The 19,793-nt window shown below is 38.6% G+C and overlaps 1 protein-coding gene across 5 annotated transcripts in view; it reads right to left on the bottom strand.

Moving 5' to 3' along the window:
• The window catches only part of DNAJC1 (DnaJ heat shock protein family (Hsp40) member C1), a 137,919-nt gene that overhangs the window by 7,841 nt on the left and 110,285 nt on the right, over positions 1-19,793 (bottom strand). For 4 of the 5 annotated variants that reach the window (XR_003371607.2, XM_087948324.1, XM_087948323.1 and 1 more), the window contains exons 10-11: positions 5,318-5,366; positions 2,990-3,477 (exon numbers count right to left, since the gene is read on the bottom strand). Coding sequence is in view for 3 of the 5 variants with exons in the window: in XM_087948324.1 (XP_087804450.1) it covers positions 2,990-3,477; positions 5,318-5,366 (537 nt within the window). In the remaining 2 variants the exon portion in view is untranslated. Of the gene's footprint in view, positions 1-2,960; positions 3,478-5,317; positions 5,367-19,793 lie in introns of all 5 variants that reach the window. The other variant, XR_015746124.1, reaches the window with a different exon arrangement.

Raw genomic sequence — 19,793 nt, 5'->3', positions numbered from 1 at the left:
TAGTATGGGGTAGGACTTTTGTAGAGGGTCAGAAGCATCTTCCTCTTGTTCTTGGACTCCACAAGGAATGGATCTAAGGCTTCACCAAACAGTCGGTCTCCTTGGACAGGAGTTGATACCACCTTCCATTTCCTCTTGCCATCCGCCCGCCAATTTCAAAGCCACCACATGCGTCTAGCTGCTACATAAGCAGCAATGGTCTCAGTAGCAAACCTGGCTCCATGCAGGGTGGCATCTGCTGTGAACTCAGCAGCTGCAACTAACTTGTTAATATCTTGATGTGCTCTGATATCAGAGACAGGAAGCCTGTCTTGTAGTTGTCTCAACCATCTAAGAGAGGCCCTGGTAAAAAAGGAAGCAGTTGTGGATGCTTTTACGGCCCAAGCAGCTGCCTGATGGTCCCTCTGCAAAGACTGCTCAATTCTCTTCTCATCGGTCTTGAGGATCCTTCCGGATCAGAAGGTGCAGATGAAGTGGAAGCCAAGGCTGATACAGGGGCATCTACTATGAGGATCTGGAGGCTCTTGGTGAATTCCAACCCCATATTAAAGAATCTACAGCCTGAAGACGATAGAAACAGGAATATCTAGCTGCTTATGTACCACCTTGAGAAAGAGCTTAGGGGATGGTACCACTTCCTTTCTGATGGTAGGTTCATCAAAAAGAGTACCAGATTCCCTATAAGACTGCTGGGATCTTCACCATCTGCATCTGGGCCCAAATTTGCTGTATTCCTGGCTTTGAAAAGCAGGTACTTAAACAGATTTGGGTGAAACAGGCCTGAAAAGGCAGGGATCTAAGGAGCCAGACCTTCGTCTTCCAAGAGGTCAGACTCACATTTATCTGCTTCCTGTACCAGGGAGGAAGGAGCATAAACTGAGGGAGCATAAACTGAAGGAGCTGGAGATTCCCATTCCTGTGATAAGGAACCCCTTTCTGAGAAATAAGCCACCTGTTCTCTAGATGGAAGCAGAGAAACTCTGAAGCCTCTGAAGAGTGATGCACAAATCTTTGAATGCCTTCAGCAATTCGCTTCCTGATAGCTCTATCTATCAAAACTGGAATCTCTGATTCAGCAGACTCAGAGGGCCTGAGGCCTGTAGCTGTAGAGGTAAAAGTAGCCTCCACTCCAGGCCTAGTGCCAGACTGCTCCTGCCAAGGTTCAGCACGAAATACCACTTATGGATGCCCTGAAGACCTGCTCTCTGCAGTAAGTTGTTGCACTGTGCTACTTTCAGCTACACCTGGAGACCAAGCCTGAGTTCTCTAGTCCTAGAAGAAGGGCCAGGCTCTTGTTCCAAAGGAACTTCCCCACTATGTTGAGAAGCAGAAGAGCCACCTTTGGATGGAGATCTGATGTTTCTTCCCCTTAAGGCCTTTTGGGTTTTGGCAATTTGCTTTCCTAGGGCCTTCTGACACCTAGATACATCCTTCTCCTCTACCTTTGAGGCCTTCTTCGGTGGTAAGACCTGCTTCCCTTGCTTGCTCTTTGGAATCAGAGCGGAGGAAGCTGTGCTATGGGTATCTGCTCTGGAGGCCCTACTCCCTCTAGGGGTGCCCGCCATTTTGAATGTAGGAGGCCTCTAGGAGTTTGCAAGCCTATGGAAGGAGGAGAAACACATGAGGGAAATCAAAAAGGGTAATTACCTTTCCTTGTCCTCACTGCTTCAGCCACTCCTCCTCTTCAGCCCTATTTTTACTTCAGCAGGATGTTTTAACACATCCTGCTGGGACTCAAACCCATTGGAGCCTAATAGGGCGTAAAACACAGACCAGGCCCGGCCTTGAGGTCTGTAGGGCCAGGTCTACATCGGAGAAAGGGACCAGTTCCCCACCGGAACTAAGCACCTCATCTTCGTAGTTTTCAGGATCCAGCAGCTACCAGAGGCCGATGGCCCAGCTCTGGTCCTTTTTCTGGGAGTGGCCTGGAGAACTGGGCTGACACCGCCCACCAAATTCAAGATAGCTGCCAGCCACGCAGTCCTCTTGCTTTACCACTGAGGCTGGAAACCGGCTCTGTGGCCTTTTCCTGTGCTCCAGTGTTGTTGGAGCAGCGTCTAAGCTGGCCACCTGACCACATGGCCTCCTTCTTCACTGCAGGAGCCCAAAAATGGCTCCGTGGCCTTGCCAGCTGCTCCGAACTGCCGGAACAGCAATCAGATGTTTCGTGGCTCTGCAAAACAGCTGATGATTGGAGCCACAATTTTTAAAGTTTTTTTTTTTTTCTTGTTTGAAGTTGCCTTTGCAAAGCAAAGGAGGAGAGGCAATCAACTACATCTGTCTTGGCTGAGGACTGAGTTGAAAGCTAGGAGTGGCCAGCCACAGGGGGCAGAGCTAAACTAATTACAGCAACCCCTTCCTGGCCTATTGCAGCCTTACAAGGAAGAACATAGATTTCCTCAGTAACTTGGAATCTACAATATAGATTGCAAGCACTGGAAAATCCTGCATTGGAAGTACCAAAGAATATAAATGGAAAGAAATTAATCACCACCCACAGGTAGTTTTCTAGCACTGCTTGAAAACTGAAGAACATGCTTTCCCCCTTCAGATAGACCTTCTAATATAATCAAGGAAGCTATTCATTAATTTGAAGCCTCTTGTGAAAAACCTTTAAAACTTTGCTTGAACAGATTACATGGCAGAGTAGGAATACAATCAGTATTTTCCAGGATTATGATTTCATGGCCTCAGTGGTATCCTGTATATAAGACTACAACATTTATTTGGCTTAATGTGCTTTCTGCACATTAAGTCAACACAGTTGAATGATCTTCTATTATTCTTTCAGAGACAGGTGGTAGAAAATATTAAGAAAATATTAAAAGGGCAGGCTACTGTTTGTCACAAATGCTGGCAAAAACCTTATTTATCATTATCTTTAAAAATACCCTGTCAATTGCATTAAACGTTAAGAAAGTTAATCTTCTAAAACTAAACTTACAAGAAAAAATCAATACATTACCCAACCCCAAATCTATGGCTTCACCTTGCTTTTTCCTGGAACACACTTGGCAATTTTATCCCAACGTTCCAGCATTCCCTTTGGATACTGTTGCAAAGCCAGCTCTAGAAGCTTCTGTTGATTCTGAGTCCATAAGTCATCTGAACTACGACATCTCTCTTTTTTCCTGACCTCATCATCACTATATTCCTCTTGTTCTGCAGTGTCAAAGTCCTTCTGGCGCTTCCCTCTATACTTGTCCTCTGTTGTCTCTTTTGTCCCTGGGAATATTGTTTCAGCAGCCTTTGGTATTGTTTTCCGCTTGCGATGTCGGGCTTCATTTAACCCAGTCTCTTGTTCATCTGTTGTGATCTTATTTATTGTTTCTGGATCGAAATTGTACTTTGACTTTTCCTCCTGGTCATCTTCTTCTTTATCCCGTTGAGTGATTATAAGATCAGGTAAGTTAATACTGACCTTGCTGGATCTTGAGCTTTGAGCCAAAGTTTTCAACTCTGAGAATTTAATAGTACCTATTGAAAAATCAGATTAACATGCGTATAATAAGAGAGAAGATGAGGGGAATCAATATTCCAAACAGATTTTTGTTTAAAGTATGCTTTATGAGTGTGTTGAACCAGCCTTGAAAATATCTGACACCTGTATTCAAAAATCAGACTTGAAGAACATAATAGATTAAATCCAGACTTAGTCAAATATAAGTCTGATTCCAAGCTAATAAAGTCAGGCTTTCATTTTTACTTGTATGTTTCCATGGTAGTCACACTTAGTTTAAACAATCCAGAAATAGCATCAATTAGGTACGATGTTAAGAGGTCTTCCGTTATATTCTGGCTCTTTTGTTAACATGCACTCCTCTATGCACTGATACACTGAAATGAATGAACTGCAGCGCTCCCATTGAAATGGAAGAATAATGCACTGCCACGGTGTTTAATCAATGGTACCCTTATTTATTTTAATTCATCTCTTGGTTCTCTGGAACAGATGTCACATATTTTTGTTTTCTTTACACTGCTGACAATTTGAGGCAGAGTTTCACATTATCCACTTAATGAAGGCATATATGCATAGAAGCTCCTTTTCTGCCTGTTATTTGTTTTCAAAAGAAGCAGCCAGTATGCTTAGTAATGGCTTAGTAATACCTAGGACCACCTTTTGTCCACCACTACTCTAGCCAATATGGATATTTACTCTCTAGCCTCTACAATCTTTTAAGTAGGAGTCAGAAATTCTGGAGGTTGCCACTTTCCCATGAGTGTAGAGGAGAACTCCACAACTTCCTAAAAGCTTTGGTTTTTTTTTTTTTAATGAATTACTAAAATTGATGGAATGAAAAATATTAAATACTTAAGAGGCAAGCAGTCATTGCCTATTATTCATTTTAAATATGACTGAAATAAAATTAAATATAGGTTTGATCCTCAATTCACCAGATTTTGAGGATTATCGGGCAATTCAGTCAAAGGCCAAGTGTAACCATCACGCCATAAAAAGAACCACTTTCCAGAAGATGGGCAGAGTGCTAGGCTAAGTGCCAAGAAACTAAGGCCCGTTATATTTTATTTTGCAAATAACACTGAATTAAGATATTAGTTGAAGACACGATCTTCAGTACATTTACAGTATATGCTTAGCCACAGAAGTGGAAACAATTGAAATATTATGTGTTGCAACTCTGTTTTGGAGGATTGCACAGAGCCATCCGGAGAATTTGGGGCTCATTTTTAAATGCTATTTTTAAGAATAGGAATAAGAAGTCTTTGAGAAATTATCACCTCTACCAATATCTCCATAATTTTCATTAAAAAGTCCCTATTTGGAAGTGGATTTTCTGGAAGTGTGATAGTTCCACAGTAGGAATGGGAACAGTTTGCCTTTCAAAATATTCTGCCCTGTTCTCATTCTTAAATTTCTAAATCCATCCTCCGAGGACACAACTGCCATGAAAACAGTGATTTCAGGGGTTTGTTTGTTGCGTGGCACATTGTTGCTAGAACAGGTAACAGCAGGCGGCATCTAGAAGGCAAACTAGTTCCATCTCCATGCTTATTTCTAAATGAGCTTCTACTCTACAGAGCCACCAAAATTTTGGCCATTTGACCATCAACATTTTGCCAATCTTGAAGAGCCACAATACAGCCTGTGCATTATAGTATTCTAAACTTGCTCTTCAGCAAAGCCACCCTACAAATTAATATACAACCCAAAGGGGGGCGGGGGGCATGCAACTGAAAATTCATGAGGAATGAAGAGAGAGAGAAAAACAAGTCCAGCTACTAATCTTTCAAGGCAAATAAATATTTTCTTTAACCATCCTGAGATATACAATGTAGGTACATTAGACATTACCTGGAGCACTTGAAACTGAATCTTTAATCTGCTTGGCCTTCATTGTAACCTGTTTGGGAAGAAAAAGAAGCCATTTGATTTTCAATAGTTTTGGTAAGAATTTTGAAAGATGTTTTTTGAAAGGATCAATCTAGTTCCATTTGAAAATTATCAGTAATAGGTATCCATGGTAAGGGGGACAAATGATCAAATGTGTGTCATGATATAAACTGTTCCTTTTGTACTTGCATTGTGATACTACAATTGCTCTGGATATTCATGTATCTTTCAGACTTGGATGATTGAGGTCACCCTTGTAAGGAAGTCCGGACAATAAGCACACCCAGAAGTAGACAAGAAGAACCTTTATTATGGTATTATATTAAAAGAACATCTCTCTCCATGGTCAAGAAAGATCTTTCTGACACGTTCATCACCACTTCATTGTTTCACCAGTGAACTAAGCTGCTTTTTATCTGATTATTTCCAGTCTGCAGTTCCTGCTCCTCTCTCCCACGTTCATTCCCACCTACCATTACAAATATGCTGTATATTGAATTTGATGGATACCTGCACATTAAAGAGACATACACTTGTGGCTAGCAACTCTAAAAACTCAAAATGTAATTATAATGCTTCAGCAAGCAGCTGAAATCAGCCCTTGATAATTTTTAAAGAAAGGTGTCATTAGTCTAGAACTAAATAACCATCCTGTGAATTGATCTGTTTATTCATAAAGTTTAAAATGCAGCCCTCAATATTGGAATATACCCAGTTTCTCATTTCTTACAATTTCTACAACAGAAGTGAGGAAATTGGTTTTTCAGATGATGCCTTTATAACCACGAGACAGAACCTGCTGGGGTCAATAGGAATTGGCATCCAATAGCAACTGGAACACCAATGTTCTAGAGACAATAAATTATTTGACAGATTATTATGCGTCCTAATACATTTTGGTCAGTGAATCTCTCTAGCCAGCATGCTGTTGGGAGAATTCTGGGAGTCCAAGTCCATACATCTTAACATTGTCAAGTTTGAAAAACACTGTTCTTCATACTTCTATATATACCCAGAGAAAGAGAGATCAGCACAGAAGAAACACTCTTGTCCATCATTTGTAAGGCCACTCTATTAGAGTCAGGAATGTTCTCCCCTATGCTCCCTCCAACTGTAAAGCATCCAACAGCAATTTTACACTGTCTAAAACTATTGTCAAGCAGCTGATATAATATGAAGACCAGATTGCTCTGGCTTAGAACTCTTCTTGTGCCTTGGAACCTTGTAAACACTCATTTGCTGAATTAGATGTTCTGAAATCTGATCATCCCTATTCAACTCTGCCTGGGACTGAAGAGAGTTCAGCAATAGTTATAAAACACAAGATAGAGCCATGGGCAGGAAAAGTCTGGTGAGTTAGGCATGTGAGTACAGAATTGAACTTGAGCCTCATAAACAAATGGTTTAGTGGTTTGGTCTGATGGATTATGAAGTAGACTCAAAGAACCACTCAGCTATGAAACTCCAAGTCACTCTCTTTTAGCCTTTGAGGGTTGTCATAAGAATAAAATTAGTGCTGGGTGAGTGGGAAGAGGAGGAAAAAAGTAAATATATTTCCTTGCAATAGATCAATGAATTACATTACATCAGATCTTCTCATATGTTCAAGATAAGCTTACATTTTCACTTGTCCTATTCCTGACACAATCCGGGTCAAGCATCTAAACTTGCCTTTCAAAAAAGAAAATAACACATCATTTGCAAGCCATAATATCCTGTAATGGGTCCTTTTTAAAATGACAGATGTATCTTTAAGTTACTCTGCTTTTCTTCAATACGATCAATATATCAATCTCTCTTTAGGGATCTCTTTGGCTAGAAAAAACTCCCTGAAGTCATAATAGTAATCCATCTAAGTATGTTTAACATAAATCCTGGACTGTTTGAATGTTAACACCTCCCCTCATGTCAAACTAACTGATAATGTTTTTTCTCCCTGTAACCCTCAAACTCAATGAGAGGTAAAATGGGATACTATTATAATTGTACCCGTTTACACTTAGAGCGGCAGGCATCAGCTAATTAGAAAAATGTGTTTCTGTCTATCCACCTGCCTATTTTTTCATGGCTTACTTGGGCCTTTTCCACACAGAAAGCAAATCCCCCATCCGTCTGCTATTGCAACCTGAATACAAGAGATTAGTGATAACAGAGACTACAGAATCGGTTTACCTCCGAGGAAATGATATTATTTCATGAGGGTGGAATTGTAGTGTTCTTTGCTGTCACTGCAGCTAATAACCATATTAAAATCTGTGTTTTTTTGCAGAGCAGTCTATTTTATTTTCACAATTTTTATTCCCTTTTACGTTTCTGAAAATAATGAACTGGATCCAGAAACCCATTTCCACATTCATAAAACATTTCCATCCTGCTTTACTTTCAGCAGCAGTTGTGTGCCTCTATTCCAGAAGAGCCTACAACCTTTGTACCGCCAAGGAGACCAAGAGAATCAGCAGGAAAAGACTACCATGCAGGTATAAAATCCTGCACATAGAAATTAGCCTGCACCAACATATACTACGCAAGATTATAACATACTTTATCTACCCTGTTTGATTTTCCTTTCAAAATTTCAGTACAATTTGTTGCAGAAATTCCATTTTTTTTTTTTAAAAAAAGGCTGGCAAATTAAGTAATACTTCAAGTTACCCACCTGAAAAAAGTAACAAAAATAAAGACAGGATTTGTTCATTATTTTTGTTAATTTTGTTCTCGTTATATTCAGTGACTATTCAAATTTACAATGGCGCTGAACAAGGGGGCATGTAAGGCCAGTCCTCAGAGTTCCAGTTGTTGACATTTGATTGTGATCCAGGTGCTGAATGTCTGGTTCATGATTACATTGTTACAATGATATGCAGTTGTATGATTGTGGTTTCTGGCATTGGTTGCTAGCTTCCCCAAAAGAAAATCAATAGGGAGACCAGAAAATCACTCCCACTACTTTTTTTTTGCCAACCTGCATTTTGTAATGCCTGCTCTGTGCTCCATTGCCTGTTTGTCTGGAATTCCTGCTCTCTTTCTGTTTAATGATCAGAGTCATTGGAGTTACAATGGCAATTGGGACTTCTGGGATTGCAGTCACTAAGCAATGTGGTTATGCGGTATTGTGCTTTCTGACTATATCACACAGCAACTAGAAACACTGACCCAATTTCCATCATAACCAAAGGACTACCTGTATTATTATTAGCATGCTGCCTTTTTTATATGTTTGGTCAACTCAAAGTGGCAATCATGCCTAATATACTGTTCTGACCAAGACTTCCTGAGACAGTAGCAATCCACCCTGTTCCCAAAAACCTTTTTTTTTTTTATTTCAATGGCTGTGAATTATATGCACTCAGTACCCACCTTTATCTCCCTTGAAATTCTGCCAACAACTAAATTGCCAATTAACTGTACAAGGCCAAACGGAGCACAAAGTCAACATGGAGCTTCAGAGTTTAAACCGACCAGAACGAACAAAGTTCATGTCCCTTTGCTCCTCCTTTATGTTTTATGGGAGGGGCAAATCCTCTCCAAGCCTTACTTCCGAGTCGCCCCTTTTGTCTTAACTGTTCTTGCCTTCTTACAGCTCTGCGCAAGCACGCACTGGGAACAGGCTCCCCCTGTTCCTCTGCCTCGCTGATATCAGATTCTGGAGGCTCCGGAGTCAGCACATAACTCTCAGGTGGCCTTGGCCCCATCTCTGTGTCAGACGCAGATCCCTTGTCTGGGCCCTCCCCAGACTGCAAGACTGGCCCATGTTCCTCCCCACTGTCCAATTCTGCTGCCAGCTCCACAGGCCGCTGGCGGACCATAACTAATACTAATACAGACAAGTTGCTCTGACATCCATAGTTATGAAAACCTTTGAAAGATTAATGCTGGCCCACCTGAAAACCATTATGGGCCCACTGTTAGATCCCTTGCAATTTGCCTTCTGAGCAAATAGATCAGCAGATGATGCTGTTAATATGACTCTGCACTTCATCCTACATCTTGAATCTCCAAAGACCTATGCAAGGGTTCTTTTTGTAGACTTCAAATCAGTATTCAATACTATCATACCAGATATTCTTCTAACTAAACTAAATCAGCTAGCGGTGCCTGACCACACTTGTAAGTGGATTATAAGCTTTCTAACAGAGAGGAAGTAGTAGGTGAAGCTAGGCAAAAATCACATCAGATACCTGTACAATTAGCACGGCACTCCCCCCCCCCCCTGTACTCTCTTCACTTCTCTTCTCTTTATATACCAATGACTGCATCTCAAAGGATCCCTCTGTTAAAGTACTGAAGTTTGCAGATGATATAACAGTGATTGGTCTCATTCGAGACAACAATGAGTCTGGAATCTGCATATAGACAGGAGGTTGAACAATTAACCTTGTGGTGCAGACAGAAGAATCTTGAATTAAACACACTCAAAACTGTAGAAATGATAGTATATTTTAGGAGAAACCCTCCAATACTACCACCTCTTACAATACTAGATAACATATTATCAACAATTGAGACTTTCAAGTTTCTAGTTTCTATAATATCTCAAGACTTAAAATAGATATCCAACAATCAAAAACTTCATCAAAAGAGCACAACAAAGAAATGTTCTTCCTGAGCCAATGCAGAAAGCTCGAACTGCCCAAGGAGCTGCTGATACAGTTCTACATAGGAATTATTGAGTCTGTCATCTGCACCTGTATAACTGTCTGGTTTGGCACTGCAACTAAACAAGACAAACACAGACTTCAACGGATAATTAGAACTGCAATAAAAACAATTGCTACCAACCTGCCTTCCATTGAGGAAGGCAGGTAGCTAGCTTGAGAGGAGCTAAAAAGAGGGCTGTGAAAATATCTACAGACCTCTCACACCCTAAACCTAAATTGTTCCAACTTCTATCCACAAAGCAACACTATGGGGCATTGTATGCCAGAACAACTAGACACAAGGACAGTTTTTCATCCCATGCCATCACTCTGCTAAACAACTAATTTCCACAACACCGTCAAACTATGTAGTAAGGCTGTATTTCTATTATTATTCTCGTCTTTCCTATTACCTATCTCTTATTTTCTTATGATATAACTTTGTTGCTTGTACCTTACAATTTATATTATTTTATTTAGTATGCTAGTATGATTTATGTTGATTGCTTATTTAGTATTTTATAACTATCACTAAGTGTGGTATCTTATGATTTATGAATGTATTTTTACGATGACTATGTTCATGATTTATCAGTTATTGCTTGTATGTACACTGAGAGCTTATGCACTGGAGATAAATTCCTTGTATGTCCAATCACACATGGCCAGTAAAGTGTAGATGAGTGTAGTGTTCTATTCCAATCTATTCTACTCTACTTCTATTCGACTCTATTTATTCTATTCTATTTATTCCTTTCCATTATATTAGTACCTCTTATTTTTCCCACAACAACAACCTTTTAAGTTGTTAAAAAAGCATGACTGACCCAAAGTCATCCAGTCTCCCAGCTTGGAAATTACAGCTTCCAAATTGGGTTTTAACCTCAGGACGTTGATAATATAATTATTAACAATAGTAGGCAATTATGACAGCTATGAAACCATTGAGTGATTTTGGCCAATCATTTTCTTTTCATTTAACTTCCTTTCAGAGGATAAAATTTGGAAGAGGTACAACATGTCATAGGAGAGCAGTTCATAAATGAACAAATAAACACATGAGAATCACCATTATCTAAACCTCAACTTTCCTGTGAAACATCTCCCAAAGAGGAATCACAACTACCCACTTTTACAAATAAACCAAAGCAGCAGGGGTAATAAAGTCAGAAGTCTGGGCTACACTGGTGGGGTGGGGGGTGGAGAGAAGGGATAGACTGGCAGACCGGTACGCATGCACATACATGCACAGCTTGACATGCACAATTTAAGTTGCATGTGCATGTAATGGGCCGTGGTCCAGGGGTAAGGGACCCCTGGAATAGAGCATATAAAAATAAGAAATACGCCCCATACATGCAAATTAAATCTTAGCCCATTACCTCTACCCTGAAAACAGGAGCACAGAGATTAGTTGAAAGCTACCTATATGACTAAGCTTTCCTCCTATGGCTTCTCTGACCAACTTATCTATCTGAACACATTGCATGCTTACCTTGCCTTACTTTAAAAAATTATAGCTGAAATTTGTATCCCAGAATAATATGGAAGGGATTTTGGTTCTCCAACCATGCACTAAAACGTTCAGAAGATAATAGACCCGTTTGCAGTGAGTTCCAATGCCAATTCTAGGCAGCCATGAAAATATATATTTTGGATAGCATCAATGCATATTCCAGCACTACAAATCTATGGAGGTCTTGGAAAAAATATAACTTGTCCTATCAAAAATTTGGAAGGAGTGCTCATTTGTTAATTGAATCCAGGATAACTCACCCTTCCCTGTATGTGTGAATGGAGGGAGTTTGTTCAATTATTTCTTTAAATAGTAAAAGAAAGGAATGAGAGTTCCAAATTCAACAAGGGGGGAAATGGGCCCAAAAACAGATATGTAGAGATAGACATGGAATACCAGTTCAGCTAACTAGATTACGTGGCAGGAATCCTCATTAAAGAAAACTGAATTAAATTCCTTTCATAATTGAAACATATGGAAGGACCTGGGGTGGCGGGATCAATCTAACCAGAAAAGTAATGTAATAAAGGTTGCATTACCTTTTCACTGACAAATAAAAATAAGATCCCATTACTCTGATTGGTTTAAGAAAATCTTTGCTTGCTTGGGGTCAAAACAAAGCGAAGTTGTTTACAGAGCAGCAGTTCTTACACTCATACAGACATGGGAAAGTTGGGGCTCAAGTGGATTCAAGTTGATGTTGCTTCTCTACATAAAACTGTTGTATAAACCATTTTAGGCCAACATTTAAGTAGCCTTGCTTAATATGGCACTTCAAGAAGAGACTAAAAGCCACTTTTTCATAATTAATGTTTTAGCACATTTCAAAAATATAATTAAGGCAATAGAATTTATAATATCTACATTTTAAAAGAAAACATGGCTGAAATGATGGGAAAAAAAGACATGCAATACAAGGTTTCTTGTCAGGTCACTGTGACCAATCGTCACATAATTTTGTTGCTTACATTTTTCAGAAACCCGACTCTTCATGGCCAGTATTTGATCATGAGTGGGCATTATTTTGTTATATTACCTGGAAGTCCTTCTGCCCCATGGACTCCAAGGACATGAGCAGAGCATTATCCAAATTATTATTTTTTTCACTTCAACCTTGACTTTTCTGGAGGGCAGGGTGGAGGGACTAGGGATAATCTGACCACCTGGATCCTGGAAACTATCAATGTCAATCAAGGAACCTGCCAACTGACAACCAAAGAAACCAGAAATTGCAGCTATCAAACAACTTAAAAATAGAAAAGTTGCAGATCCTAACCGAGTCAATGTGGAGGTGCTCAAGGCAAGATAATTGTAGCAGTCAATTATAGTCACAGGTTATCCTCAATATTATGGAAAGAACAAGTCCTCCTTAATTGGACCCTGCTGATATTGTCCCTGTATTTAAATTGCCTTTGACTATATTAATTATATCCCAAATTAACATTCAGTGATAGAATCTCTGTATTAGGATTGACCAGTATCTAATTACTTAATCTATCTATCTGCTGGATAGCTGTGCTCTTTAACTGGTTACTGGAGTATAAGTACTTATCAAATATCAAAAAAAGTGAAATATATAATAATACACATTTTGACAGCGGACAGATTGGCTTTTGCACAATGTTAGAAGCAGCCTCATGTTCCATCAGAGGAGATGATCATTCAAAAAATTTCAAGTTGTGCAGAAATAGACAAATTAACTGTGGCATTAAAAAATAAAGACACTTCAATATACTACAACAGCTGGAACTGCTGGTACAAATGGATAGACCAAAAGATAGACTTCACACTAAAAGGCAAAAGAGGATAGGATAAATCCATAGTAGTGATATACAGATAGATGTAAGGATTAGGCGTGTGTATATGGCATAAAATAAGGATAAAAAAGAGGTCTTACAAACTGTTGAAGATGAGAATGTTTTTAATTGTTTTCTATTTTTTTCTTTCTATTTTCTTCTCCCTTTCTTCTTTTTCTCTCTTTCATTTATGTATGTGTTGTTGGTTTGTTTTAATTGTAAAATCAATAAAATTTATTTTAAAAAATAAATAAATTGCCTTTGACAAGGTCTACAAAGTCTACAGATATACAAATTATTTTGGTGATCAGTGTACCTAAACAATCATCCAAGTCATTGCTTTCTTTTATGATATTCATTACATATTGAAATCCAGTACCTTCACAGTCAAAACAGAAGGGAAATAAGGATGTGTTCTATTACCAATGTTGTTCAAGGTAGTGACAAATTGGGTGATGGAAAAAACCTTGGTTGGACATTTATGGAGTTGAATGTGACATGGATCAACTGAACTCACAGATGGAGCCATTAACCAATGACATTGTTTTCATATAGCAATCAGAAATGTAGGTTCGGAAGCTATTAGATGTCATAAACAAAAGAGCCAAGAGGCTCTTAGACAAATTATTATCCACATTATGGATTAATTCAAAAAAGATCAAGGCCATGCAATTGAAATCACACAAATTAACTTTGCCTTAAAAGATGAGCAACTAAGCATACGGATTAGTTAAAATATCTAGACGCTTTGATCCCTGCATCTGATGCTGCCAAATAGAGTAATGTGTAGCCCCACAGAAAGACAGGTGGCAAATAAATTGAACAAATAAATAGACATCAGCCTGAACACAAAAGATTTGAATACAGGTAATCCTTGACTTATGACCACAATTGAGATTAGAATTTACATAGTTAAGCAAGGTGGTTGTTAAGTGAGTCGCACCCAATTTTACCACCTTTTTGCCATGGTTGTTAAACAAACCACTGTGGTTGTTAAGTGAATCATGAGATTTTTTTTTAAGAGAGTGTAGCTTTCCCTATTGACTTTTCTTGCCAGATGCCCGCTGAGTAATTCCAGTCATTAGACACACAGGAGGAATAGTGGATTCAAGCATAACTAAAAAATAATGGATAGGGAGAGCAGAAAAATAGTGACAATGAATCATCCCTTTCATTGTCGCAGCGACGTTGACAGACTCTACCTACCAAGGCAAATAGGTGGGCAGAACAGGTACAACTACATCACTTTATAGCCAGTACATTAAAAAAAAAATAGCAGTGAAAGCAGATAATAACGAGACCTGGCAGTGGATAAGAACAGGAACATTGAAGAAAGAGACCAAAGGACTAATTCTGGCTGCACAAGACGAAGGAAAAATACAAAGTCAGAATTGAGAAGAAAATAACAGACAGTAAGTGTTGCCTATGCAATGAAGCTGAAGAAATAGTGGACCACGTGGTGAGCTGCTACAAGAAGATCACACAGACTGACTACAAGAAGGGGCATGACAAAGTAGCAACAATGGTGCATTGGAAGATCTGCAAGAAATATAATTTGCCTGCAAACAAGAATTGGTGGGACCATAACATAGAGAACGTAATAGAAAATGAAGAAGTTAAATTGTTCTGGGACTTTAGAATTCAAACAGTCAGGCACCCGCCACATATCACCCCAGACTTAGCAATAGTCAGTAAGAAAGATAAAAAGGTCTGCATAGTGGATGTAGAGATAGCAGAAGAGAAGAGAAAGAACTGGAGAAGATAACAAAATGCAAAGACATATAAATATAAATAGATATAAATAAATATAAATAGAATGACTGTGGCAAAAGCAAGAAAAGGTAGTACCAATAATAATAGGTGGCTTGGGCACAATTCAAAACAACTGGAGCACCACCTGAATACCATTGACATTGACAAATTAGCCACCAGTCAATTGCAAAAGATGGCTTTACTGGGAACAGCTTCCATTCTGCAACGATAATACCATCAAATATCCACATCTGCCTATTCCAAGTCCTTGGTAAGGACTTGGTAGGTAGACAAAAATGCCAAACCCAGTCTGAACATCTCACTGACTGCAATGAATAACAACACAACAGCAACAGCAACAGGTGATGCACAAATTGAAGAGAAATAACTAGAAAAAATAATGAAATATTATGATCTGCAATTGAAGTTGAGCAATTGTGGAGGAAGAAATCCATGGTTGTACCAATAGTAATAGGAGTCCTTGGAGCAATACTCAAAGGAATGCTAGATACATGATTTTTGAATTTTGAACTTATTAAACCTCAATATTCTGACTTTGCAAAAAACCACCCTACTTGAAACTGCTTTTATGACGTTACCCCAACAGCTCTTAGATTCTTGGTTAGAACTTGAACTGTTAAGTTTTTACCAGTCCCAGACTGTGAATCAAAATGAAGATTGAATCTTGAATAATAATGAAAGCACTGCAAAAGTGACTAGAATGGAAGATGTTCACATAACGATAGAAATGGTGCAAAAACAAACAAAGGTCTAAAACTGGAATGGCCTGATTTGGATGAGCTGCAGGTGGACTTAGGGAGAGCAACATCGGGGATTCGTCGCAAACACATGTCTTCACCACCATAGTGATATTATATAATAATTGTGGTAAACCCTGTGTACTGCTTAGTCCTTTCCCTTTTAATGTTGAACCTACAATGGCCACACAGTTTATGGATGGTAATTTTAGTATAGTTCACCATGTATAATTGATAGATTTGATTTGATTATAGATTTTACTTGTTTTTTATTATTTTATACTAGAATTTTTAATTGTATATATACTGAGCATTTTTATTTATTCTGGTCTCTGGTCTAAGACTGTAATAAATTGATTGAAATTGATTGATTGATTCTGATCGAAATTACTAACAAGTTTGCATGGAAGGTTAGCAAATTAGATGATTCAGGTTCTGGAAACACCAGAAAGTGAAAAATGGCTAACAAGCAGAAGAACTTTTTTGATTCAGAAGGATGCAGAAAAGAGAAAGAAACCTAAAAATTACAGGCCAATAACTTGTCTGCCAGTAAAATATAAGTTACTTATAGGCATTAGTGCAAACCAAATTTATAGATATTTGGAAAATAAGGACTTGCTGCTTGTAAAACAGAAGAGAAAGGGTGCTGCAAAAATTCAAGAGGAGCCAAAGACCAATTGATTGATAAACCAGTTTTGAAGAATTCAGAGAAAAGACAAAAATTTGTTCATGGCCTGGATTGATTATAAGAAAGCATTTGATTATGTTCCACACAGCTAGATTGAGAAATGCTTAGACATTTTTGGAATTAGCAGCAACATCCAGAAATTCCTGAAGACTTCCATTAAGCTATGGCAAACTAAGTTGATGGGCTATGGAAAAGAATTTGGTGAAGTTGAAATCAAACAAGGAATCTTCCAAGAGGACTCATTGTCATCTCTGTTGTTTCTATTTTTGATGGTGCCACTAACAAGCATTTTGAGCAAGACAAACTGTGGCTATGAATTGGCTAAAAAGGACTGGGAATTTCCTATTTGCTCTACATGGATAATTTAAAACTGTTTGGAAAAACAAAAATTGAAATGAGCTCATTGTTGAAAACCACTGAGGAGCTTAACATTGAAATTCAATCTGGCATTGACAAACGTGCAACAATTGCTGTTAATGCAGGACAAACTGCTAAAATGATGATGGATTTGAACTTAATAATGAAGAGTTGATAAAAGCAGTAGCACCAGAAAAAGGATGCAAGTATTTAGGAGTTGTGGAAGCTTCTGATCTGTTGCACAACCAAATGAAGGAAACTACTTCAACAAAATACATAAAACAAGCCTGGAAAATTTTGAGATAAAAGCTGAGCGGAAGAAATATCATAAAAGCAATTAACATCTGGGCAGTGCCTGTAATACAATACTCAGCTGGAATAATTGATTGGATTCAGCTAGAATTTGATAATTTGGATCGAAAGAAAAAAAAAACTAATGACAATGCACCATACTCTGCACTCAAAAATGATACTGATCTATTATACCTGCCAAGATCTCAGCATTGCAGAGGACTCTTATAGGTGAAACAAACTGTGGAAGAGGGAAAACACGGCTTAAATGACTACATAAAAAAAGCAAAAGAGCCTCTGCTGAAGGAGGTGAACAAGGGAAACCTCTTGAAAACAACAAGATTGAAAGCAGAATATTGAAAAGAAACAATTGAGCTTCGAGTTCCTAAGTGGAAAAAGAAGGCTATGCACAGTCAATACTTGAAGGACATTGAAGGAAAGGAAGATACAAAACTAACATGATATATACAACTGTTTTCATTTGGAAACCAGGCACTCTCCTCTGCCTCAGGAAGAACAACGCCCTCTAACTAAAGAAGTTAAAGAACTGAAACAAAGAATAACTGAGCACCTAGAATAGCAAAGAAAAAAGAAAAAAATAAGACCACCAGAATAAAGTTGACTGCATTGAAGCTTGTTTCAAAGAAACATTAGCACAAGCACTAAAAGATGCAAATACTGCAATATCAAGCATCAACTCACTGCAAGAAAGAAACCAACTAATATACAGCACAGCTGCAGTTATAACCGAATACCTGGGATGTAAAATCAACAAAGAAGAGGGGAAAAACAGTGCACCACAAAAAGATTAGACTGGAAAATAAGATCAGCAAATTGAGATCAGATGCAAGCAAGCTACAATAGATAAAATAAAAACTGAAAAACAAGAAGACCAAAGAATACTTAATCAAGAAATACCACCTAGAAATAAGGAAGATTAAGGAAGCATTGGAAATAATAAAGCAGGAAATAATGGTTGTAGCCAAGAAGATAAGCAGATATGAAGTTCGAATTGCAACTTATAAGCAAAACCTCCAATCAGAAATTTTTCTACCAATCCATCAATGGAGAAACTGCAGTGAATCAATTAGTACCTGACAAGGAAGAAACAGTGCAGTTCTGGGTGCAGATATGGGATAACCCAGAAATACGACAAGGATGCAGCTTGGTTAAAAGAGGTGGATAAGAATAAAAAAGAAGTTGAAATGAAAGAACTAGTAATAACAGCAGAAATGGTAGAGAAAAGAGCAAGGAAGATCAAGAACTGGTCAGCACCAGGTGAAGATAACTGCATGGTTTTTAGTTGAAATATCTAACTGATTTGTACCCACTCATTGCCAAGCAGTTTAACACAGTGGTGGGATTCAATTTTTTTTTACCACAGGTTCTGTGGGCGTGGCTTGGTGGGCATGGCAGGGGAAGGACACTGTAAAATCCCCAGTCAGAGGTGGTATTTGCCGGTTCTTCGAACTACTCAAAATTTCTGCTACCGGTTCTCCAGAACTGGTCAGAACCTTCTGAATACCACCTCTGGTTTAACAACGTGCTACAAGAAGGTGAAATTGAAAAGTGGCTAACATCTGGCAAAACCTACGTGATAATGAAAGATCCACCAAAAGGGGCAGCACCAGGCAACTACAGGCCAATTACCTGCTTACCAACAATTTTCAAATTGTTAACAGACGTGGTAGCTGATACAGTCCAACAGCATCCAATTGAAAACAATCTATTTTCAGCTGAGCAGAAACGAAACCACCCCAATAGCAGAGGAACAAAAGATCAACTCTTAATTAACAAAATGATTTTAGAAAACTGCAAGAGAAGGAAGACTAACCTGAATGTACCATGGATTGACTTCAAAAAGGCATTCAACTCTATGCCACATGACTTAGAATCAAGTGCTTAGAAATAACAGGAATCAGAAGAAACACCAGAAGCTTTGTGCAAAGATTGATGACACAATGGAAGACACAGTTGCAGGTCAATGCTGAGAGACTGGGAGAGGTTAATATCAAGAGAGGAATATTTCAAAGAGATGCACTGTCACCACTACTATTTGTCATTGCATTGTTTCCTATGTCAACAATACTGAATAACTCAGGCCAAGGCTATCAAAAATAAAAAACACCTGACAACTATCCCACCTACTTTACACGAATAATCAGAAGCTGTAGGAAAAAACACCATCTGAAATAGAATTGCTGCTCAATACTGTCCGTACAGTATATAGAGTCAAGACTTTGCAATGTGCCAGACTCATTATCAAACAAAGAAAAATAGTGCAAACTGAAAGAATCAAGATGCCCCATAAAAATAAGATTAAGAGTCTGGATAAAGATGGTTACTAGAAATACCTGGGTATTCTTCAAGCTGACAACATCAAGCACACTGAAGTCAAGAAAAAGATTAGAGGTCAAGAGTGTGAAGAAGACCTTAAAGTCCAAACTCAATGGAGGAAATACTAATGGAGGCAATCAACACCTGGGCAAGACTTGAACTACAATGAAGATGATGCACTGAAGATAGTATGCTGGGAAATCACCCAGACTGACTAGAAATAGCAGCATGACAAAGTAGCAACAATAGTGGATTGGAAGATCTGCAAGAAATATCATTGGCCTGCAAGCAAGAATTGATGGGAC

Source organism: Notechis scutatus, chromosome Z (assembly GCF_049901735.1).
Source record: "Notechis scutatus isolate UNSWTSFEM ecotype Mainland chromosome Z, rNotScu1.2, whole genome shotgun sequence".
In the NCBI taxonomy this organism is placed as follows: domain Eukaryota; kingdom Metazoa; phylum Chordata; class Lepidosauria; order Squamata; family Elapidae; genus Notechis; species Notechis scutatus.
This window is presented reverse-complemented; position numbering and strand designations above follow the sequence as displayed.